A 25,706-nucleotide genomic window follows, 5' to 3' on the forward strand; every position below is an offset into this window, starting at 1 on the left:
TCTCTTATTCTACATACTAACTGAGGATTATTTTGAAACGCACTGGACTCACACTATCTACACAAGGTATGTTAGCTTTCAGTGTTCACATATTCTGTCTCTATTTCCCCCTATTTGTTCTAACTTCCACTTCCCCGTAACCTCACCTCTTCATGGTAATAATATGTGATAACAATGTTAAAATTATAGTTGTCCTGATGAGAAGGCCTAACCTAATTTATGTCAATGGGATGCGTGATTTTTTTTTTTTTGAGAAAAAGAATCACTAGTTTGAATTCTAACACTGTTATTTATTTGCTGTTTGACCTTGGGCAATTTATTTTCCTCTGAGCCTTAACTGTTTCCTTCTGCTGTGGAAATATTTGTAATTGCTATGCTCCCCCCAAAGGCTATTTGTGTGATGTGAGACACACATGCACATGCGTACACACCTGTAGATGCACATGCTTGGTGCCTGATAAATTATCAATAGCCAAAACATTACCAAGCAAATAGGGAACATTTTTGAGTTAGTATAATTTAACCTACAGGGAAAGGCACTTGTTTTTCCTTGGGAGAGGTGAGAGAGTTAATAAGGCATGAGAGTTAATTGAGACCCCCCCCCCCCCCCCCCAGTGTCCATGAGATACAACAGCAACTTTAAAGGCCCTTGTCAGGGAGTTCAGAGCCTTGAAGGCTCATCCAGGTTGAGTTTCTAGTCTCTGCAGCCCCCTAGTGGCCACTGATTTCAGAGGCCTGTCCACAGTCCTTGACAAATTAAGAATCAATTTGCCATTGGAAAAAGAGTTATACAGACCGGAAAGAAATGGAACAGGGGTGTGAAGGGGCTAGTGTTTTGATCCTTTTCATGTTTCAGATAGAAAGATATGTTTCTGAGTGTTTGCAACCAGAAAATTGATGAGAACCCAAACATACTATGAAAATATTTAACCCCATAATCTTCTTCCTACCCCCCTCTCCCTCCCAAGATAGGAACACATTTTAAAATTTTCTTTGTGTCAAACCTTATCCCTTAAAGACAGTTAAGTTGGCTATATATAAGAATCTCAAATATACAGCTGGAAGCCAGACGTTCACTGAGAAGTAGTGTTGTTTGGTTGGTTAGTTTTGTCTTCAGGGTTTCACTGGTCAATATGATAGCATAGTGCTGGAAAAATACCTGGCCCTGGAGGTGCAGGATCTCCACTTGGCTGTCATCGAATGTGGGGCAGTGAGCAAAATATTGTGTCTCTTAGAGCTTGGTGAGAGAGAGTTTACTGGGCAACATACTGGGACACTGGGGGAGTTAGCACCAGTAAAACAGTCAGCCTTGGAGAGAATGACTAAGAAATTTGTCTGAACTAAACATTACCCTTATCTGGGCTTCTGGTGATACACAGCCATTGTCTGAAAGGAAAGGAGACTGGAGGTAGAACCCAGTATTTTAAGTGAGTGTGTGAGCCACTGCCCCACACAAACTTCCTCCACAGAATCACATCCATATCCTCTGGCCAGCTAATCATGGGGGGGAGGGAGCTATGGCAGAGTAGCAGTCCAGAGGACTGGAGGAGGGGCTTGGAAGTCTCATGTGACCATACGACCCAGAACTGGAATTAAAAATATCTGTCTTATGTGTGGTGGTGTATGCTTGTGATCCCAGCACTTGAAAAGCTGAAGCAGGATTTCTAAGAGTTCCTGGTCAGTCTAGGCAATGTAGTGAGTTCAAGCCCAGCCTGGGCTACCAAACAAGGTCTTATTTCAAAAAAGGAAAAATTGAACAAATGAATAAACAAATGGTGTCGTGGTGGAGTGGTTGCTCAGCAGTAGAGCATTTATTTGCCTGTCTTACAGAAGGCTCTGAGTTTCATACCCAGCACCTGTCTGGAAACCTGTTCAGACACCATTATGAGAAAACAAAGTGGCAGACAGGTCTGCACGGCATTTGATGCGGCCGAGGCTGAAGAACAACTCGATTCTAAAGTACCAGGTTCTCAGGACTGCTTTAAAACAACAGGAGTGTAGGAGAACGTTTCCTTTCAAGGCTCCAAGACAAGCTGCTCTTGAATCTTTCAGGGCCATGCTATCCCTGCCTCCTGGTTTTCCTTTGCCTCCAGTTTTATTCCGGGACCTGCTCCTCTGAAGTCGGACACATTCAATCTGTTAAATGTGTAATTAGAGAGAGTGTTTGCTTGCAACGATCGCTTCCAGTTTTCCCATTTATCCAAAATGCTCTCTTGCTCGCACAGCAGAGAAATAGGGCAGACAAGCTGGAGGAAGGAACAGGCACCAACAGCGGGAGGCGGGGCGGGCTTGGTGCTTTTCTCAATGAATACCCAGGCCTCTGCAGATTTGCATAGGAGCAGATCTCGCAGCCGCATTGGCTGGCGGGCATGGGCGGGGGCGGGGCCGGCTGCGTGGGCTGGGTGGCTGCGTGGCATTCGCTCAGGAGCCCCGCCCCCACAGAGGCCCCGCCCCTTTCGGCGCGCGCTCGCGGCACTGCCAGCTGCAAGTGGCGGGCGCCCAGGCAGATGCGATCCAGCGGCTCTAGGGACGGCAGCAGCGGTGGCAACTGGCACCTCCCGCTGCTTCTGTCCAGGGGTTCTCCGGGCAGTAAGACGCTTTCCGTCTGCCTCTTGGCTAGTCAACAAAATCGCGGGCGCTGCTGGTAGGTGAGGAGGGGGCTGGCTACATTGCGGGCTCCTCTGCCCGAAATGTTTTCACTGGGCGGCAGCGGCCAGGGCCGCTCTGGTGCTTGGGAGTGAACTCCGAGGAATCAAGACATCGGTGACAGCAAGGACGCTGCAAACTTGCGCGCGTGGAGGCAGCGGGAGCCTCCTCTCCGCAACGCAGAGCTCGCGTTCACGCCCAGAAGTTCAGCGGGCAGGGTGATCGATCCGAAGACTTCCTGCAGCGGAGGTCACTTGAGGGGGCGCTAGAAAGCAGCCCCCTCCGGTGGTCCTTGCCTAAACCTGGGAAGGAGAGCAGAAGAGGTGTCAGGAGCGGAGGACGTGGGCAACACAGTGACTGACTCGGAGCCGTGTTTCGCAGCCTGGAAAGTTGCAGAAGATTGGAAGCTAAGAGGAGAGCTCTGGTCGCCGAGGGCTCCTTGAACGGTACCTAAATTGCTACCTCCCTCAACCATAGTAATTTCTCTGGTCCCTGAGCAAAGGCCTCTATAAATGGGGCGCAGCACGGCGAGAGGCGCAGGATCCAGCTGTTGAACCCAGGGTGTCTCACTGTCTCCGAACTCCCCCGACTTTCTCATCCGTTTCGCTGAGAACCCTTCTCCCTCATTGTAGCTTGGGGAAAGCAGGGCTTTCTATAGTGTACACACAGTCCCTGAGATCAAGTGGAAGGAGGCGTTCAGGACCAAGGACTATTTGGAGCCCTTCCCTGTTTGGGGGAGAGTGAAGGGCGAGGCTGGACCAGGAAGGGAAGGGAGACTAGTGTAAACTCGCCCCTCCGGCGGGATGGCAGCCCTTGGGTTCCTGTGGCTGCTGCCGCCGCTGCTTTTGGCAGCAGCCTCCTACTCCGGAGCTGCAACCGATCAGCGCGCGGGTTCCCCAGCCTCAGGGCCGCCTCTGCAGCCCCGGGAGCCGCTCAGCTATTCGCGCCTGCAGAGGAAGAGTCTGGCGGTGGACTTCGTGGTGCCCTCGCTCTTCCGCGTCTATGCCCGAGACCTGCTGCTGCCGCAGCCACCGTCCCCCTCGGAGCCCGGGGCTGGAGGACTGGAGGCGCGGGGTTCTCTGGCTCTGGACTGCGACCCGCTGCTTAGGCTGCTGGGGCCACCGCCTGGAATCTCCTGGACAGAGGGAGCCAGTTCTAGTCCCGAGGCGGGTCCGACGCTGTCCAGGGTGCTGAAGGGCGGCTCGGTGCGCAAGCTGAGGCGTGCCAAGCAGCTAGTGCTGGAGCTGGGCGAGGAGACGATCCTTGAAGGCTGCATTGGTCCCCCAGAGGAGGCAGCGGCTGTAGGGATACTCCAGTTCAACCTCAGCGAGCTGTTCAGCTGGTGGATCCTCCACGGCGAAGGGCGGCTGAGGATCCGCCTGATGCCTGAGAAGAAGGCATCGGAAGTAGGCAGGGAGGGAAGGCTATCCACTGCGATCAGAGCCTCCCAGCCCCACCTTCTCTTCCAGATCTTCGGGACCGGTGAGCAGCTCCCACCAGAGTGTGTTGGGATTTGCATTTTTAGTTATCCCGACGTGTAACTAATCCTTACCCTTCTTGCCCTTCTTTCCATCACATTTGCACCTGTAGTTTCTTATGTGCTTGAGCATAGTGACTTCCCAATAGATCCTCTTTTTTCCTCTTTAGCAACCAAGTTGGGAGAAAAGTTTCTCAGTGTCGGTAAATGCCTTTCGCCGACTGACTTACACATGCTCCAATTGGATCATCATTGGATGCCCTCTTTCCTGAGCTCTGAGAATGGCTGAAATGCCCCTATAACTCCTAAGTTCCAACGTATGAGACCTCAAACTGTTACTCTTTTTTTTTTTCTAACTCTTGTTCCTCTTCTAGGCTACCACCGATTTGGAGAATGGGGTAGAATTTCCCAGAGAATATAGAATTCCCCTTTATACCGAGTCTCAGCCAACTGCCTGTCTCTGTCCCTCCTCCCCAGTGCTGGCTAGCCCAGAGGTTCTCTTTTCCTTAATTATTCATGCTGCCACACTGGACTCCCACCCCCCGGACTGTTTACACACTCAGACCTCACTGTTCTCAGATGTCTCAGGAGAGTCCCAGAGGAACTAAGGAACGAGGGGCAGAAGAGTTGTAGAGAACGCGATGAAAATTGTTAAGGCTGTCTTGCTTTGGGGGAGAAGCGATAGCTGTCTTTCCTGCCTCCCCTTTGTTTGCCCTGGGAGTCTTAGCTTGCTTGTGGAGCAGCTGCTCTGGATGAGAGCTCTGGCAGGCCCTCGCTGCTGGGGGCTGCTGGAGTGAGGTTTCTGTTTCATTTACTTCCCCATTTCTCCCAAAATTCACTGCATTAGGGCTGAATGTTCAAGCATTTACTTCTAACTCTGCAGTGGGGTCTTTTGAATGGCAAGCCAGGTGGTTTTGAATGAATGTTTCTCTCGTCTCAGAAGACGATGAGGGGAAGGACTTGTGAATGAATTAAATATGCAATGTAAATGAATGAGAAAACCACAGAAAGAGAAATCATGTTTTAAAAAGAAGCACACACTGATTCCATTGAGCAAACCTAGCTTCTTTTCTATCGTTCTCATCATCAGAAATAGATGAAGTTCTCATGCTCCACTGGTTACTAATGTTTAGTATTAATTGGATGGAAAGCATCAAACAGGGTCCATTGTAGAGCTACAACTTCTCGCATGCTTATACACACACACACACACACACACACACACACACACACACACACACCACTTACACATACACTCTCCTGTAGCAGAGCTACTGAGAAGCTGAGACTCCTCTGTCATTGCACAGAATCTGGCATGTGGTCCTCAAGGGAAACAGGATGTGGATCAGTATTTCTGCACGGGCATTGGTGACATCGGCGCCACGTAAAGCAAGCCCCTTATGAGCAGTGCTGGAATTTATATTGTGCCTAATGAAAGGCAGGGTCTGATGAGCTTGGCAGTGCCTTTAGTGAAATGACACGAAAGAATGAAACTGTTGTCTCACTAAGGACACTTCTGTAAAGAACAGCTGGGCTGTAACGGTATTGTAGCTTTTGTGGTTTATACACGAAACATTCTCTTTTAGTGTTCAATGCTTCTGTAATGGATGTAACATGCCCTCTCTGGGAAGACAAATTTTCTTCCATGTTCATGTCTTTGAGCATTGCTGGGGCTTCCCCAACACGTGATGTGACCAGACACCCCAGCAGTCAAAATCAACTGTCATCACACGTTGATGGCAAAGGGGATCATTTTTCAGCCTCAAACTTACCAACTATAGACAGGCGACTAAGAAACTATCAGTGGAGATCTCTGAGTCACATAAGGCATTCGAAGAACATACTACTGTAGTTGAGCCCTGTGTGCAGAAATCAAACTGTGCTCAGGGGAAACTTCATGCAGAAAGGAGTGTCTCCCAAGAGCTGTTCTCCTGGATACAGGGAAGCAGTGAGCTTCCCAAGTCCTCCCTGAGGAGCTCGGTCCATTTGGCAGTGGGGCCAATCCTTATGCGTCATTTGACACACATAGAAATGCTGGCTTCAGAAAGAGCCAGGATTCTGCCACTAAAAGGCTAGAAATTTTGGCCAAGCATTTTTCATCAGGATTGGGATCAAATGGTTATTGATGGGATCAAATAAGACACTAAGTGTAACTGGATGAGCTCTCTGTGACCTCCAGAGAGACAGGCAGCTTGCTGAAGAGCACTTTAGGCCTTGTGGTCACTATACTTGAACAAGATGGGCTCTCTTGTCGCTGAGGACAAATGCTGTCTGCAGTTAGGCAGCTAGCCACACAGGACTGGCCTCTTGCCTCACTGCCTCCCCAGCATCCCTCAGATCCAGGCTCCACGACAGACCTATCCATGGGGTGGATACATCATGTTTTAACACACCACATTCCATGTTGGGAGGCAGCACACCTCACTGTGGCTCCATTCAACTTTGTATGGAAATTCTGGCTTTCATTCTGCCACTGGGGTTGAGTTTTTCTACTTCTTATGTTGGGATGGGGGGGTGAGTTTATTTTTTTCATAGGGCCTCTTAGTCATAGATTGGGACATTTTCTCTTTTGTGACATAGGGTATTCAATTAAACACAAGGAGAATGGACAAACTCAGTTTCTTTCTTAATGATCAAAGGACTTATGGTCCTGCCAAGAGGGGGGCAATAGGGCTAATGGTCTATGTGTGGGGGCATGTTCTTTGTTCCCTTGTAGTCAGTGGTCTGCAGGAACCCCTCTGTCGTAGACTGAAGAGAGTTTCCTAAACTTGAGAAGAACTGTATCCAGGGAGGTTGTAAAATACAGACAAACCCAGTGAGGACAAAGCTAAACCATGGTGTTGTCTGTGGTTTGGGCTGCCTGAGAGGACAAAAGCACGTTTGAGAGCTTTTGTAATGAATGACATGCTTGTGGTTTTTCTTTGTGGGTTACTGTGAATTCAGAAATGGGATCAGTGTTTCAAAGCCCAAAGCAGGTCCTGGGAGAACCCATTTAGAGAGGCAGTCCTGAGAAATCCCCCAAAGAGGTCTGCCTGATGCTAGCTAGCACTTTGCCCGTAGCTCTGGCTTATAACCTGATCTGTAGGTGCTTTCACATCTGCTTCTACAATCTCACAGTCAGAGGTCTGGAGAGTATTGTGGGATAGGGGGGTCTGTTTTTCACCAAGCCCACGGCTTGGGACGGTATATGTACTACAGAAAAGCTCCGGTAATTTAGAGTAGATGCATGCAATGCAGTAGCCTGACCTTTGACCTCACATATCTGTCCATCCCTTCTCATTTCATTTCTGAAAGGGGCAGAGAGAGTAAAGAAAGATATAAGGAAATTGGAGCTCCCAGAAGGGATATCAGTTATTGGAGGTGAATTGGGAGAATTGGAGCCGGTCCAGAGCAGAGCAGAGAAGAGAGCTGATTTAAGAGCTGAAGGGACTGATTTATGATGAAAGATGAAAAGAATTAAATATATATGGCTGGGCTAAATGGCGATGAAGGGAAAGCCATGGTAACAATCTCCAAATCTCTGAAGAGAGCGACTGTCAGTGAGGAGCGGGAGTTATTTAGTGTATCCTTTAAAAGTAATAGGATGGGCTTCCGAAAGAAAACTCTAGGTTAGATATCAAAGAATCTTATTTTTTGAAATAGATACTCTTCTATCTATTTCAGAATGGATTCCATTCAGACTATGAAATGGAACCCGGAGGGAGCCAGCAGGGAGTCAGGTGAGCTATGGGTCAGCCAAGCTACATCCTTTGTAATTAATAAGTTCTAATGTTGAGAAACCCATAACGGGCAAGAGGGCTGAGAACAGGAATCATGATCTTTTAGGATCTCATTCCTGAGAGCTTTTTGAGCACTGGTGTCTCCAAGGGACAAAAGGAATTACTTGAGTATCTTTAAAATTGGGAAATTTTTACCAAAATAGAGAGTAAATAAAATTAAAATTTCTAGGTTTGTTCCCCTCCACCAATTCTCACATTAAAGCTTTTTTCTGGGTTATGGTCTGGAGGTCTAGTGGGGTGGCACATTCATCAGAGGATTATGTGTCCAAGACATATTTGTGTGTGTGTGTGTGTGTGTGTGTGTGTGTAGTTTGTGTGGTTGAGTCACTGGGTAAGGTAGAAGATGATCAGGGTTTTAAAAATATGAGATCAGATCTATGTTGGATAAACCCCTATTGGCTACTTTAAAATTCCTTTTCAAATGAATTACAAATATTTTATTTTATGTGTATGGATGTGTGTGTGTGTGTGTGTGTGTGTGTGTGTGTGTGTGTGTGTGTGATTCAGAGATAATATTATCTCTCTCTGGTTTTTTTGTTTTGTTTTTGTTTTATTTTGTTTTGTTTTGTTTTGTTTTGTTTTGAGACAGGGTTTCTCTGTATAGCCTTGGCTGCCAGGCACTTTCTCTGTAGACCAGGCTGGCTTCAAACTCAGAGATCTACCTGCCTCTGCCTCCTGAGTGCTAGGATTAAAGGCGTGCGCCACCACCGCCTTGTATGTGTTATCTTTGACAGTGAGTATGTTTGTAAAGCTGCTGGTCTGTTGAAGGCAGAGGTGACAGGCCTGCAGGTATAGGAAGAGAGTGACAACTGCGTTAGCAGAAATGCTCAGTGCTCTGCCACTTTTAAAGGTTACTGACAGGTGACCTCACTTTATGGCATTTGTCCAGCCTGGTAAGGGACAGTTCTCCTTCCTCTACAACTGCTGTTAATATTCTGTCCTAGTTGTATGAGACTTTACATTCATAAATTACTTTCACAATTATATTATTTTTATTAATTGTATTATAGGTAGGGCAACCATCTGCTTTAATTGTGAATGGAGTACCTGGAATCTAGATGTCTGATAGCACACTTTTGAGGTCATGTATGTTCAAAGCAGTAGACTTGGGAACGGTATATGGTAAGAAGTTACAAGATAGTAGGTACTGTAATAGATGCTGCCTGGATCCATACTTCTTGTCTTCAAGTCAAGGAACAATGTCAAAATGCACATTATAAACCAGTAAGACATGTATACCAGTGTATTAGGATTGTCAGAAGGCCTTGTAGCAAATGTTTGATGGACAGTAGCCATCACTTGAAAATCTGAAACTCACTTTCATCATTTTAAAAGTAGGGAAATTATGATGGTTCTTTGTGATGCTTCACGTAGGTAGTCACAATTCAGGGTATTGTATTAGAGATTAAATGGGGTGGTACATGTAAATCCTTAGCCTCCTGGCTGATGGGTTTAGAGTCCCATTGATATGCATCACAGAGTTTCTCATAGCAGCGTAACTCCAGCGTCTGATGATCTACAACTCTGAGGGATCATCTGAATGGTGCCACTTGGGGCTGTGTAATCCCTATGTGTGGCCGTGTCTGGTGACCTAGGTGACAACAGTGACACTGTAGGCTCTCCTGCAACATATCTGTGACTCCCAAGAAAGGCAAAGAACCGGAGAAGAGTGGCCACAGAGCTGGCTGCTGTTGTCTCTCAAGCTCTGTTCCGTTAGAAGAGGGGGACGATCAAGGCTGCGATGTACCTTATTTGCAACAACAAGTGCTTCCAGGGGTCTTTAGACCTTGGATTCAGGTGATCTGATTTACAATCAGATTTACAATCGGATTATTTGTCCTACAGAAGAGACTTAGCCTTAACCCAGGAATGCATTAAAGCAGTCCTAGGGATAAGCAAGACCAAGACCACACAGAACAGCAGTTTCCCAATGGCAAATGTCTCTTAGTCTAGAGTCATCTGTCCAGCTCATGCCTTGTCTTGTCCAGAGGTGTGAAGGACACCAGGCTTAGGAATCTCTTTTATTCTGTTTAGCTGGAGTTATGCTTTTTCATTTTCATTGCCTGTCACATCTTTCTCACTGATGAGTGGAGAGCATGGAGGGAGAAGTAAAGAACCAAGTTGCTAGAGTTACCAAACTGCCAAGAACCAGGTTACTAGACCCCGAGCACATCAAGAGAATCTAAACCTTTGAGGGACCCAGGTAGGCCTCCTCAGGAAAGCATGACAGCTTTAAGAAGGTTAATTTGTAGCCACCTGACATCTGATAGGTTCTGGTTTTCCTAAGCCATGGCTGACTCATTGCCTTCAGAAGATGCAAATGGATATGATCTCTGTTTTGGAATAAAGATTTCGGTCCCTTGGTAAGGATGAATAAAAAGGTGTGTCTCATCATTCATCTCTCTACTTTTCTGACTGTGGTTGCAATGAAATCACTGCCCCAATATGCTGTCACCATGACTTCCCTGCTCAGGTGGGCCATACACTCGCACTTCTGCAGTACCTACCCCCTTCCTCAGGTTGCTTTTGTTACAATGAGGAAAACCACTAATACAGATAAGAGATTGAAGTAGAGTGTTGGTCTGCTGATGAGGTGCTGATGGGGTGGGTTGAATCCCTCAGGAACGTCTTTGGTGAGCTGGATTTCTCAACACTACTTGTCCCCCTCCCTTCAGAATGTTTTAAATGATTTTTCCAGCTAGCTGTTCTGAGCATGGGTCCTCACCCAGGGAAATTTTGCCAGATTCACTGGGTGATATAATGTCCATATCTTAGAAAGCACGAGATCGCAGGACAGCAGAACTCCCCTGGGACAGATCCACCTAAACACTTGGCTAATTAAGTCTCTGCTCTTGTACTCTGCCTTCCTGGCTAAGGAACAGCAGGTGCATGGATGTAGGTGGCTGGAATCCCTTAAAGGCTAAAGGGTATGCATGGAAATAGTGTGAGCACAGAAGACAGGAAAATGTGGGCGAGCTTGAGGAATTCAGGTAGCTAGCCAGGGGAAACTAGAAGGGTAATTTAAGACACCGAGTCTTTCTTTCCTTTCCACTTTTCCCCTCTCAGTTTCCATTAGAACATGGATTCATTAAGGTAGGCATGGCCAGGGCTCTGTTGTAGACCTTTCCACATTATCAACCTACATAATTAAAGTCAGCATTCTGTGGTGAAGAGAATTCTCCAGTAGAAGCCAGGGGGCCTGGAGTCTGTTATGGTATTCACATGTTACTAAATTTGAAATCTTGGATAATTTCCTTAAGATTGCTGGTCCTATGGGAAGGTATTACGGGGTCTCCTCTACTTCATGGGGTCATTATTTACATTTGAATAAGATGTCCTGTATGGAAAGCTTCAGATCGGGCTATTACAACACACACACACACACACACACACACACACACACACACACACACAGCAGTAGGAAAATGTGACTAAGAGATTTTTTTTTAAAAATGCTAAGTTCCTACTATGCCCAGTCTTTGTTTCATCCAAGCCACTGCACTAGGAGCAGCTGTACAAGGCACCAGCTTTTGAGTCAGGCTTGGGTCAGCCATCGGCTTGCCATCCTTGCAGAGCTTCTGTGTCCTCTTCCCAGGGTTTCTCAAAATGATGCCTCTGTGTTGAAGTCATCCCAAGTTCCAGACTTTATTGTGTGATAGCGAGTTGCAAGACTCTTCTTACAAATAACAGTCATCTTTTTAGACTTAGGGATGCCAAAAAGTTCATTGAGGGTATAAATCTTGTGTAGAGCTTGATAATCAATGTGTGAATCACTGATCTAATAAAGGCAGAGGTGTTCTAGCAGCGAGAAAGTTGTCTCAAATCCTGTTCCAATTCATACCTACTCTGCACCCAAAGGAACCATTTCTTTCTGGCCTATAAGTGACTAGCTGGTTAGGACTATTCTTGAGCTATATGCAGATGGACTCATGCCAATAATGATGGTCAGTGTTTAGTCACAACATGACAGACTCGAGACTCCCTTGGGGGATGGTCCTCTGGGCATATGTGTATGAGATTCTCTCGATTATATTAATTGGTGTGATGAGTCCCATCTTAGCTGTGGGCAGAAGCATTGACTATCCGAAATGGAGAAGGTTAACTGAGCACGCATTCATGGCTCTCTGCTTCCTGATTGTGGATGTGTAAACAGCTGCTTCAAGCTCTTACTGCTCCAACTTCCTCGAGATGGACTGGACCTAGATGTGTGGGTGAAAAATTAACTTACTTTTGTCAGAGCACTTTTTCACAACAGGAAAAGAACCTAAGATGCCTCGTGTCTTCTTTTGTGCCTGCCTTTTTTTTTTTTAACTGAATATGATTTTTGTGAGATTCATCTGAATTGCTAAAGATGTCTTCCTCCTCCCCCTCCACTTTTTTCTTTCTTTTCTTTCTTTTTTTTCTTTTTCTTTTTCTTTTTATTTTGAGATAGTCTCACTGTATGTCCCACTGGCTTGTAACTTACTATGTAGTCCAGGCTGACCTTATTTCTTTAAAAATAAATAATTGTTTATTTTATGTATATAAGCACACTGTAACTCTCTTCAGACACACCGGGTGTCAGATCTCATTACAGATGGTTGTGAGCCACCATGTGGTTGCTGGGAATTGAACTCAGGACCTTTGGAAGAGCAGTCAGTGCTCTTAACCGCTGAGCCATCTCTCCATCCCCCAGGCTGATCTTTAACTTGTGATTTTCCAGCCTCAGCCTTCTGAGTGCTTGTATTATAGAAATACACTTCCCCATATGGTCACAATGTTCTTTTTTATTGGTGTGTTGTGTTCCTGTCAAGAACATGTTATTTATTTCCCCACCCAAGGTGTTGTCTCTTCAGGAGAATCAGACATAAAGCAATCTATCACAAGTAAAATATAGAATACACCACAGATTTGGGGTTGAAGGTCTGTTTTATCATTACTGAACCAGGGCTATTTTTTTCCTCTCTCAATGCTTTAATCTTTATCTGTAAAGTGAGAAAAATAGTAGTACTACCAAGATTATTGTGAGAATTTCATAATGCAAAGCCTGTAGAAAGGGTCCCCATGTACCCCATTGTACCAAACAAATGTTAGTCTGTTCTCCAACTCTTGATTGTATTTTTCCCTTGGTGGCCAGGATGCACATTTCAAAGGTGCTTTCTGAAGTAGGAAAGAGAAACCTTTACAAGGGAAGTCATTAGCCCATGGAGGTAAGTGAAACAGGTAAAGATCATATAAGTCCTGTAACTGTTTCAATAAGTAATTTCATCTATAAATAAAATAACTTTTACTGAGATTCTCATGCTTAGTTAGAACATTAACAAATAAAACAGACCATTCAGTCAATATATGATTTTAAAAATTTCTTGATCTTATGATCAAGTCTGTCAAAACAAACAAACAAACAAACAGAATATTGTAGAGGGGATAGAAAAAGTTGGATAGAAATACCACTATGTTTTCAAGCATAGAGACAGTCAAAAATGGCTGAGCACGAGAGAAACATGGGTGAAGAGACTGAGAGAGTGGAGAACAGGAAGCAAGGCAGGACAACAGGCTGGGGTCATGTTCTGGACATAGAGATGCCTGAACACAGGAAAAGACCAAAATATGAATGAGTGAGGTGAGGTCGCAAGCAGAGTAGGGTAAAGGAACATGTCCTGTAAGGACGCTGGCCAGATGTCCAAGTCTCCATCTAAATCTAGGGTGACATTATATAATCTATAGCCTTATCGACGGGTATACAAATGTGCCTCCCTTAACTGTGCAGTTTACTTTGTTACACACACACACACACACACACACACACATGCACACACACACGCACACACACACACACACACACACACACGCATGTGCACATGCACACGCACGCACATGCACGCACACACCAAGAAATGGAAGTTTCATTTCAGACTCTTGGATCAGTCTCCTAGACAGAGAGAAGGATTTCTGAGTGTCTTAATATCTCCATCCTTTCACCCCTATAGCTTTCAGGAGCCTGCATTTGGATCACTGGCACGAGGAAGAGATGAAAAGAAGGCTTCCCTCCTCAGAGTAGCCTGTCCTGAGGGCCTTCTTCAGTGCGCCTTGCTTTATTTGCATTTCAGACACACACACACCCCACACCCCCCCCCACACCCCCCCGCACACACACCAGTTGCTGCTTATACTCTGCTCTGTGGTTTTCAGCTGTAAAGCTCAGGATAAATAGAGTTTAGTGCGTTTGTGCCACTTTGGCTACATACTGCTTTGTTGAGAGCTTCCATGTACAATATTTTCCTTCTGCTTTTTAATATTTAATGTCGTGTTAGTCCTCGTTTAAATCTTTTTGGCTTTTGTTTTCTGAGTGTCTTTGATGTTCTTTCATTTCTGATGGTGATCTTCACTAGATGTGCTTGGGCCAAGGACACTTGAGCGTTGCCGCTCAATTGCTATTCTTTGTAAGTAGTTTCTGATGAGACTCCCTTAACTGAGTCTCAGAGACTCCCTTAACCTGGGTTTCCTGTTATGTCTCCTGCACCCTCTGGTTCCTTTAAGATTTCTTTTTATAGCATTTCAGAAATTTGGTGAATAAATAATGTAGCTTGGCACTTTTATTAAGGGTCTTGGATCTAGAAATTATATTTTTCATTACATTGGGAAATAAGTCAATTTTTCTTTTGTAAATCTTGGGGATTGAGTCTAGGATCTCTGAGCAAGCATTCTATTCTAAGCTATATGCCCAGGCCCCTATCTACTATTACTTTTTGGTTGAGATAGGGTCTAGGAGTTATTAAATTACCTTGAGCTTGCTTTGTATTCCAAGCAATTTTTTTGGATTTGTGATTCTCCTGCCTCAGCCTCCTAAGCAACTAGGATTATAAGTGTGAAACACAATTCCATACTCACATTTGGAACTTTGTCTATTTTTCCTGTTTCTGCCTTTTAGAAATCTAATTATAATTATGTATAATATGTTGTTACATTACACAAAGGACCTGAAGTTGTTTTCCCAGTCCTCTCTCTCTCCTGTTTTTAGCTTTCTCTGGGAGCCTTAAGCTCCTCCCTTATGTTTGGGAGTATTTGATCAGCTGATTAAGTCAATTCATTCAATACTTGAGAAACTTTAATTTTTATAGCTCTAGATGTTAAATCTTATTTCTTCCCTTATTATGCCTGTTTTGCACTATATCCTTGAACATATTTATCATAGCTATTTTCAAGCTCCTTTTCTTAATTAGATCAGTTCTACATTTCTATTCCACTTCATATTGATCTTCTTTCCTTTGGTTGCAGGTTGTATTTCCTGTCATTAAATATCTGATCATTTGGCACTGGGTCTTGTTCATTATGAATATTACATTGTTGAGTGCTGGGATTTTTCTGTCTTCACTTTAAAGACTGTTGAAGTGTTTTTGACAGTTTATTTTCTTGCCCATCAATCTAAATCTAGCAAAGATTATCATCAAGCATTTACAAGGGAGTTTACTTAAGCCTCTGTCTTATGGTTAGTTTAGACCTGCATTTGAAAGTCTTTAACAAATGCCCCTGGGTGAGATAGGCTGGCTCTTGAAAGCCCCACCCTTCCCTAACTGTCTTAGTTAGGGTTTCTATGAAAAGGCAGCATGACCATAGCAACAAAAGGAAATTCTTCATCAGGGATTGGCCTACAGGTTCAGAGGTTTAGTCCATTATCATTATGTTGGAAAGCCTGGTAGCACACAGGCAGACATAGTGTTGGAGAGTAGCTGAGAGTTCTACATCTTGATCTACAGAGAGCAGGAAAGAGAAAGCCACTGGGCCTAGTTTGAGCTTCTGAAAACTCAAAGCCCACCCCCAGTGACACACTTCCTCCAACAAGGCCACACCTCCTAATCCTTTCAAATAATGCCACTCCCTATGAGCTGATAGGGGCCAATTTCATTCAAATCACCACACCAACTTCATGTGAGCTGTGGTAGAAAGTGTTCAGCCTACAGTTCTCTGGTAGGTTCCCTCCCTCTCTCCCTCCCTCCTTTCCTTCCTTCTGTCCTTCCTCGTGCTCGCCCTGCCTTTCCCCTCTCTTCTCACCCACCCCATTCTCTTCCAGTTGTTCTTTACTCACACTATAGTATCTCGTCCATGAATACAGGAAATAATAATATTCAGCCAAATGTTCATGGGCCCCTATATGGTTTTATGGAGCAATCGCATTCTTTCTCTTTTATCCTTCTCCAGATTTTATGGATGCCTATAGTTTTTGGAATATTTCCTGAGAAAATGCTTATTCATTAGGTCTGTTTAACTGAGCAATTATCAGGTTGAATAAAGAAAGATCTCTTCTTCCCAGGACTATTTCCCAAATGAATTAAGAAGAAAGGCAGACAAAGCACACTGATAAATATCTCTAATAAATTACATCTTTCTCTCGAAAGCCAAGGACATGGTGAAGCTGGCTATCATGGTTTAGTGGCGGTCTCAAAGGGTTGGTTATCACCAGGGTGACAGAGGGGACAGGGTTGTTCTGTACTTTCAGATACCAAACAAAAAAACCCAACCATCCCACTAAATGCAGATGGACTTAACTTGTTTGGTGCATGTTGAAAGGGGTCTGTTCCTCTGAGACAGGAAGTTATAGCCCAGTAATTTTATAAACAATAAGCTCACTTCTGGGCAAGGAATCAGGTCAAAGGTTATCTGTTGAAAATGATGGATTTCTTTGGGGACTGAGACAGAAGTTGAGTTAGAAAAACAACCCCAGGAATAGGTGATTTGAGAAGAGTCTTGGAAGGAATGAGGCATTTTACTTAGAAAGAGTCAGGCAGCGGGCCTTCCGATAGGGGGCAGTAGCGGAAATAAAATGTCCAGGTGAGAAATGTTTGGCTGAAGGGTGAGGAGGGAAAAGGGAGAGTCAGGCAGGCAAATATTTGTGTGTGTGTCTTTCTGTGTCTCTGCCTCTTTTTGTCTCTCTCTGTGTCTCTCTCTCTGTTTCTCTCTGTCTCTCTTTCCCCCTGTTGTGTGTGTGTGTGTGTGTGTGTGTGTGTGTGTGTGTGTGTGTGTGTAAGAAAGTAGAACTATTCGGGGGCCAAGAAAACTATGGAATATTTGGGTTGAGAAACCATGTTGAATCAAATATTAATTATATGTGAGGATGACTTATTTAGTCTGTCATTTACATTTATTGTGAAAAATAAAAGAAACAAGAAAGTATTTAGGCCTGGAGTTGGGAAAGCGCATGTTGAGTACAAGCTGAAGACTTGCTCAGGAAACATTTTCATAGCGAGTCTCCAAATCAGAGGGAAAGCTGGTGCTAGGTTGGAGCCCTGAGAGTCTGTTGTGCTATCTCAGAAGTGCAGACAACGCAGATGGAGCTGATAAATCACTACATGAGAAACAGGAGGAAGGAATTCAAGTCTAAGATTTTCATATGGTTTCCTTGAAGTCTGCGATATTGGTGATGAAGATGGTGATTGGAAAGGGGATGAGCTTTGGGGTGCAGTGGCTGGCATGATTGCAATTTGTGGGAGCATCTGTCAAAGAGGAGGTTGTCTGGTATGCACAGGGCTGTGTGGGACAGAGTTAAGACAGGGGAGAACTCAAGGTTTATACAGATATAGGAGCTATTTGCCTGATATTGACAGTTTAATTATTGAAAGCAAGTAGGTTTTCCAGAAGGAGGAAGAAGAGGAATAAGAAGGATAAAGGAGGGGTAACTTTGTAGTTTCAGCAAAGTTCATAATTACACAGTGGAACAGAATTACTGCTGCTACTGGCAAGAACATTTATTAAGAAAGACAGAGACGCTTCCTTATCAGGGGGTGTTGTGGAATCTCGTTTCAGAAGCAATGGGAAGGCTGTGTTTTATGTTGAATAGTTGGTCAGAATGAAGCAAAGGTTTGTTAGAGACAGAAGAAACTCCTCATGCTAAAACTATAAGGAAGGTCAGACAGGTGTTAGACAGAAAAGGGATAATTATGCAGCAAAATCATTTAGCACAGAGATTATAGAATTTGTTTTTGTTAACATATAAAGTAATAGGTTTCATCATGGCACTCCATATACATATATATGTATCACGTGTGTGTCCTTGTACTCTGTTCTTTTTTGGGGGTGAGGAGAGCATTGTCTCCTCCAGGAGCTCACGTTAGCTTCAAGCTTGAGTACCTTCTGTCCCAGTCTTCTGACTACAGGATTTTTAGATATATGTCACCATGTCTGACTTATTGAAGAATTTCAAAGAGCTTTTGGGTACCATTCCATCCAGATCCCTTTGTTTCTGGAGTCTTCCATCAAAATGGAATTCTATCTCCTGTGACTGCTGCACAGAGTAGATGGAAGGTGTTTAACAACAGCTAAATCCTACTGCTTTGTCGCTTAATATTAAGCACAGCAGCTAGACAGATCTCTTAATTTTAATCCTTATCACCACATTGTAAGGTTGGTGTTAGCATTACTTCTGTTTTCCTACTTACAGAAATTAAGGCTCGGGTCACAGTATGCATAGAATGGAGTGTGTGAATTCAGCCTGTTTCAGTCTGCACGTAGAATCTTGATGTCATTGTTGTCACCTGTGCTGTAGTTCTACTCACAAGTATCTTTAAAATAACTCAAGTCAGTTATTCTGCATATCTGACCTTAAGTATACAAATGTGCCAAACCATGCCCATGGTTGGCACTTCAATGAAACATGGAAACTTCAATGAAAAACACGACTGCCTTCTCTGAGTCAGGAAGACAAGTGTGCAGAGAGCCACGCAGAAAGGAAGGGCGGGGCAGAGGTTCAGTTTGTTCTGTGAAATATGACCACAGGTCATGCTAAATAGACCATGAAGCCATGTGTGCTCTTCCTTTCCATGGGTGCTGCCTCCCTTCATGCCCCAGCCTCCTGGTACCCACACTTCTGCTAGGCGAATGCAGCTGCTGGGAACAGCTCAGAGGCTATTAAACATGCCCGTGTCATGGTGGGCAGGTGAGGTGAGAAAGGGGTTGAGCATAGATTTTCCTCCCCTATCTCTTCCTCTTGTTCACCCTCCTCCTCCTCCTCCCTTTCCTCCTTCTCTTTCTCCTCCTCCTCCTACCCCTTCTCCTTCTTCTTCTCCTCCTCCTCCCCCTTCTCCCCCTAACCCCTTTCATGGTATTAGCCTCAATACTATAATTTGGAAAAGTAGGGTAGGAAAAAAATGTCATGAAGCAGCAATGCAGATTTGATACATCTGACCTTTCTTTTCCTCAGAACAATAAATGTCAAATAGCTTAACATGACAGCTAGGGTGCCCAGACATTATTTATGTTCTTAAATATTTAGGCAAGAAACATAATTTAGACTTAAGCCTCATTTGCATGAAGACTCTAGCCTATGAGAACCACGAGCCCTTTTAGGATCATCACAAGTACCGATGTTTACACTTGGCAGAGAACAGAAAATGGGAAATAGAGAAACGTGAGAAATCAGGACCGAACAGAAGTGGTAAATGATTCCTGGGAGGCCATGAGAGCAGTTGATAACATCAAGAACATATTTTGCAGCCTCAAAATTGTGTTTGCATTTTTCATGTCTGAGTAATGTGGTAAGGAGGCTCCCAGGCTCACAATCACTGTGTCCTCCCTCTTGATTCAATACAAAGTACTTTAAGGTGTGTGTTTACTTGTATTACTTATCGTCATTTTACTAAAGACATTCTGTTGCTAAAACTTCCACTGTGTACATCAGGACAGAACTCTGATTCTCCAGTCCGAGTGTAATACTCCATTCAGCTGTTTAATTGGCGTTATAAGCAGCAGCTTTCGATCTGACCCTGACTTTTTTTTTTTTTTTTTTTTTAAGAATTGTAAGTGTGACTTAGTCCTTGGACTTCTGGAAGAAGACAGGGCTACTTTGTATTTAAAAAGAAACTATAGTTAGTTCTGGGCTGGATACCCAGCTCCTGAGTCCACTGTGGGGAAGCTCTTAATCTAGTAAGACAATAGCCCACAGCCCCCTGCCCTTGGCTGTCAGTACACACCTGGAGATCATCCCAACACTTACTGTGTAGTGCAGCACTTTTAGAAAGGGTAAGATCATTTTCAGGGTTTTGTTCTACACTTGGTACTGAGTTAAAGACTGAACATGTTACTGTGTGTCTTGTCTCGGAACTTGCTAATAGAAGAGTTGCTTTGTTTTGCTGCCCCTTTTCCTTATACTCTACCAGGATCTAATCATCTCTGTAATTGGAGTTATCTCATAGAAAAGAAACAAGAGACTCAGTTAAAAGCTGTTAGAAAATCACCTCTGCTACATTGTCTGTCACTTCAGGATTCCGAATGGAAACAGCAGGTCCTGCTTCATTCACAACAAAAGTGCTGAAATCGTGAAGAGTGTGTCTTAGCTCTTGAGATAATCCTTCACCTTCATAGCAGAAAATGCTTCCTACCTCAGTGATTAATTGTGAGGTCCGAGGCTGTGTCCTCTGACTGGCGGCAGTGGAAGGAGAGAGGCATGTTCTGCACTGGGAATTTTGGAATCAGGCTTTTCTTGGCGGATGTGCCATGCTGTCCTGTTTGAACCTGGGAAAGTCGCCTAAGTGTCTCAGTTTGTGTCTTATCAAATAAGTGAGTTCTCATCTCTTTCCATTTCATATCAGTATCCTGTGATTCTAACCTAGTTCCTGGACAGATGCAATAACATCCCTGATAAGATACTGTCCCCAAATCAGATGTAGAATCAGTTAGAATTTCACAGATCACTGATGAGAAATGAGATCCTCCTCTGATTCTCGTGTAATTGGTAAAATATATGATGATAAGCAATCTTTACCTCTACTACACCTCACAGACTGTGGCAGGAGGGAAGATATTTAAAAATATATCTTCCCAACAGGAGAGGCATTTCTTGATATATAGTAAATCGACTCCAGCTGCTATGTTCTGCTTTTCTATTCTCGTATTTATAACTTGTCAGACACTGGGCATGTGGACAGAGGAAATTGATCAAGCAATTATTGGCTAATCAATAAATAACTATATATAGATAGATATACATGCATACATACATAAATGTATATGTCTTCTTCCTTACAGGGATAGGATTTCTTTCTATTAGTGTCAGGACTGAGGGTCAGGAAGCACCTGATTTATCCATCTCTGTGTGACAGATCCTAGAGGCATTCAGTATTTGCTGAATCAGTGAGAGAAAGAGTAAATGGAAGAAGGATGTGTGTGTGCATGGCGTGTGCAGAAGGCTGCTTGAACAACCTGGGTCCCCGGTGAACCCAGTATGTGTCTTTCAAATTTCCTCGCTTACATCTTAATGGCTCATTGACCCTTTCCTTAGCTTCAATTCTCCAATCAACAAATAACCATTAAAACTTGTGGATGTTAAAAACATTGTCATTTTTTAATAAATATTTATTTTATTGTGTGTTTGAGTATTTTGCCTACATATATGTATGTACCACATGTGTGTAGTGCTTGTGGAGGCCAAAAGAGGGAGCTGTAGTTACAAGAATGTTTGGAGTCACCATGTGGGTGCTGGGAACAGAAACTGAGTCCTCTGCATGGGGTCTTTACAAATGTTCTTCACTGCTGAGCCATCTCTTCAGCCTGATGATGAGAATTTTGTAAAGTTCTGTGTTAGTCTGTTTTATTGATACAGAGAAAATTAAGCTAAAAGCTCATGCTTTCTGAAGTTTCAGATCATTACCATGGTAGAAGCTGCTCACCTTCTGATTGGTGTGAGGGGAGGGGGCTGGGGGGGGAGGGAAGCGAGCAAGAGAGAAAGAAACAGAGAGAGAAATAGAAACAGAAAAAGAGAGAGACAGGGACAGAGAGACAGAGAGACACAGCAGAGACAGAGGGGGAGAGAGAGAGACAGAGACAGAAGGAGAAAGGCTAAGAGACAGAGGGAGGAAGGGGAAGAAGGGAAAGGGAAGGAGGAAACTAGAAGGAAGAGAAAGCCAGAGCAGATGCTAATGTGAAGGTCAATTTTGATCTGCACCTTGACAGCTTCTGGAATCAGCTAAGAGACAAGCCTGTGGGCAGGCCTATGAGTGAGGGCATTTCTAGGAAGGATTGCCCGAGGGGTGTCGGGGGTGTGTTCCTTGGTCCCCGGAAATGACTGTGCTTCTTTCCTGCTTTGTCTTGCTAGTACTTGTGTCTGCCCGCCCGCTGTTACTGCTGCCACTGTCCTTTGCCGACCAGGAAGACTCAGCTTCTTTTACCAAAGACTGGCATCTCTCTAGGAATTGCCCAACTAGCTTACAAATAAATGAGACTCAAACTATGCTTATTTTATTTGGCTTTGACAATTGCTGGGGGTTACCCCTAATCTACTCTTCTAACTACAGGCCTGGCTACCTCCCCAGCGGTGGACCCCAGATGCTTCCTGTTTCTTCTGGCCATGTGCTCGTGGTTCCTCTCCAGTCATCTCCAACCCCACCCCCACCCCTGCCCCCCCACTTCCCCCACCCCTACCCTCTTCATCTAGGTGCCTCCTAACCCACCTACTCTAATCCCTCCAGTAACTGGCTGTAGCCAAAGTGATTTAATGAACAGTTTCAAATCAAGGAACAAAAGCTTGTAAACATGAAGTCACTCACCAGGCTAGACCTTCCGTATAGAATTTAGCATTACAATACAGCAATAGGCCAAACCACAACCCACAACCACCCTTAGTAGACCAAGGTATCCAAGGCAGAAGAGAAGGAATCCAAGTGTTTCTACAATATTTTTTTCCTGCCGCCAAGATTAGAATGACAATGGAAAGGAGAATCTCAGCAGGGAAGAAGTTTGGGAGAAGAACTGGGCTCCTTTGCTGGTGGAGAGGTGAGCTGGTAGCTGGGCTCCAGGCTGCACATCTTGCAGAGACTGTGAGATGTGAGACCGGCCGTGGAAAGCGTCAGAAGTCGGCGAGGCCTGGGGATTCGGGAGTCATCAACACAGAGACTTCTCATAAATTATGCACTTTACTTAGAACTTAATTTTGTGTTTTTTAGAAGATAAGAAAAATGAAAAGCTTGTTGAATTATGGATTATGCAACCGCATTAAAAGCAATTCTTTCTCCCCCCCTCCTCTGTGTCTCCCTGGTGAGTTCTCTGTTCTTCTCTCTGATCCACTCTCTCTTCCCTTCTTTGTAAACTGAGGGACACAATAACCTCTATTTCTGTCAGATCAGAGGATTGGCTGGGAAGGGATTAGGTGATCAGCAACGTTCACCAGAAGACAGGACGATCTCCTTAGACTCCTCACCAGTGCTGTGTAGATCAGAGGGCTGGGGCTTCCTCCGGAGAAAAGCAACCATTTATATTTATAGGAGGAAATGTTTAAAGAGCTAAATCCTCAGTTCCCTGGATAGCCCTGTTGTTTGATTTGCAGCTTTTCTTAAGTAAAGAGCCGATTCCCAACAAGAGAGGAGCTGCTTGGGAGATGACGTGATTACAGGAAGTAGGGCTTCCAAACCTGGTGGAGAGGATCTGGTGCAGGCCAGGGCTCCTTCCGTGGCACCAAGCTTCTGCCGTGGCTTGAAGAAAGTTCACAGAGATGGTGAGTGCAGGACTCGGAAGTTGAATTACAATTATGGTTGCTTCAGTCCTCCCTACCCTCTTCAGAAAGAAGGCATTGCTGTATTTACCTTGATACCCTTACATACCCATCAGCACCCCGAGCATCAGAGTTGACTTTACATAAAATAATGTTCGCAGAGGCTGAAGAGGAAGGTCACAGGCATCGATTGATATGGCCTGAACATCGATGGCACACCAGGCTCTCATCAGGCACTTTTGTATAGCTCTCCCAGATGCAGCGGGAGAATATTTTCATTTGTCTCACATATGAGTTTCTGAGGAGTTGAGGGACCTGCCCAGGTTGGGTGACCAGCAATTGGCAGAATTTGGTTCTAGGTCTGAGGATCTCTTTCTTGTTCTAAATTTGCATTGCCTTCTCATCTCCATTAGATGGGAACTTTTCTTTTTGAAAATGCTCTTGACCCCCGCCCACCCCACCCCCAGGGTGGAGCTGCTGCGAGAGGATCTCTCCTGTCTGTCTCCTTTCCCCACCTTCTCCCATTCCTTTTGTCCCTCTGCCCTTTTGGGTTTCTCTTTTACTTCCTGTCACTTCTCTCTGAGCAGACAGCTCTTCTCTTAGCCTTCCTCTGTCTTGAGGTGGGTGGCGCATGAAGTGGTGAGCGCTCAGTCTTTCATTTCTCACAATGTTCAGTGACCTCTTTGTTGACCTTCTGTGAGTCCCTGTTGAGGGCATGAGGGCATGTAGTTCGCTCCCACAGCTCCCGCTCCTGGTTTTCATTTTGACTGCAGAACAAAATTACTGGACGAAATACCTACAGCATTTAAGCATACCTATAGCACCACAGTAGGTGCTAGAAAACATTATTTTTGGATGGGTCTTTTGAAAGCCCCTTCTTGTGAAACTAAAAGTGTGTTTTAGTTTTGCCTGTGTCGACACTAGGAAAAAAAACAGCAAGGAAAAGAACAAGGAACTACCTTCCACTGACGTTAGTAGATGCTTGATATAAAAGGCAAGTGTGTCTCGCTGTGTGGCCCTGCCTTTCTGCCATGGCCCACTGTAGGTCTATTGCACCATCTATAGCTCTCATGTGTCTGATGCGCAGTCTGTTTTCACTGACACCCCTCAGGTGGTGACATTCATCATCTTCTCTAGTATGTGAGTGACAGAGTAAGTTGACTCACCCTCAGGGTAAATCTGTCTATGCTTTCCAAGGCTTTCTAATCTGGACAAGCCAGGGAATTTGCCTGGCCCTGGGTCTTCATTAACATCCTCAGGTCAGTTCAGCCTTACAGAGGGATGCTGCTAATAGTGGTGATTTAGGTTAAAGAGGAAGCAAGGCCAGCTGTGAAGGTGAGGTGAACTGACACACGGAGCAAGCACTACAGCACTGGGGATATGGCTAAGGCGTCATAGATGTTGATTTTCTGGTCATCACATCTAACTCACTATCCGTTATAGAGTGTCGGGCTGCGTGTAAGAGACACAGTTGAAAGCAGCTATGTGATAAGCAGTGCACCATGTCAGCTCTGAGGCTGGAGGTCATGTGGCTTTATTCAATAGCACGTGACAAGACCAAGTAGCCAGAGTCCTGTGTCTTCCCACTTCCTCAGGGGTGGTGACTCCTCCAGGGCTGTGGATGACTACAGAAACTCTGGTCACCTTTCCTTATAGTGGGTGGCTTGCAGAGGCCAAAAAGGAACACTTGTTAATACTGTGTCCCTATTTAAGAAAGTGGAAAGCATTCCCCTGCTCAGTGAATTTTATTTCCACTGGTGGCCCCTTTGTTAGGCCTGCCTCACAGAAGAGTGACAAGATCAGTTCTTAGGAGAAATAACAGAATTCATTCAGATTCAAATATGAGCATGCACCAGAATTGCCAAGAAGACTTGTTAAAATAAGCCCTGGCTGGGCTCCATCCCCAGAGCTCCTGATTCAGCAGACCTGGGGAGCAGCCTAGGAATTTGCAGTCCTAACAAACTGAAAGTCCTTTGGCTTAGACCTCTCTGTCCTAGAGCAGGCCTCTGAAGTAGACCCAGCAAAGACTGTGTTGGCAAAAAAAGGACAAAATATTTTCTGCTGGGACTCTAGCCCCTACTGACTCATACTTTCTTGGGGTTCCCTTTTCATTTAAATGGTCATAGTAAGAATCTGGATTATAGGGCTAGAGAGATGGCTTAGTAGTTAGGACCACTGACAGCTTTTCTGAAGGTCCTGAATTCAAATCCCAGCAACCACATGATGGCTCACAACCATCCGTAATGAGATCTGATGCCCTCTTCTGGGGTGTTTGAAGACAGCTACAGTGTACTTGCATATACTAAATAAATAAATCTTAAAGAAAAAAAGATTTAAAAAGAAGAATCTG

At 44.6% G+C, this 25,706-nt stretch overlaps 1 protein-coding gene across 1 annotated transcript in view; it reads left to right on the top strand.

The window, feature by feature from the left end:
• Positions 1 to 3,449: 3,449 nt before the first annotated feature.
• The window catches only part of Alk (ALK receptor tyrosine kinase), a 718,836-nt gene continuing 696,579 nt past the window's right edge, over positions 3,450 to 25,706 (top strand). The window contains exon 1 of the mRNA XM_052186316.1: positions 3,450 to 4,128. Coding sequence (XP_052042276.1) covers positions 3,450 to 4,128 — 679 coding nt within the window. The remainder of the gene's footprint in view (positions 4,129 to 25,706) is intronic.

The sequence above is a fragment of the Apodemus sylvaticus genome, chromosome 6 (assembly GCF_947179515.1).
Source record: "Apodemus sylvaticus chromosome 6, mApoSyl1.1, whole genome shotgun sequence".
In the NCBI taxonomy this organism is placed as follows: Eukaryota; Metazoa; Chordata; class Mammalia; order Rodentia; family Muridae; genus Apodemus; species Apodemus sylvaticus.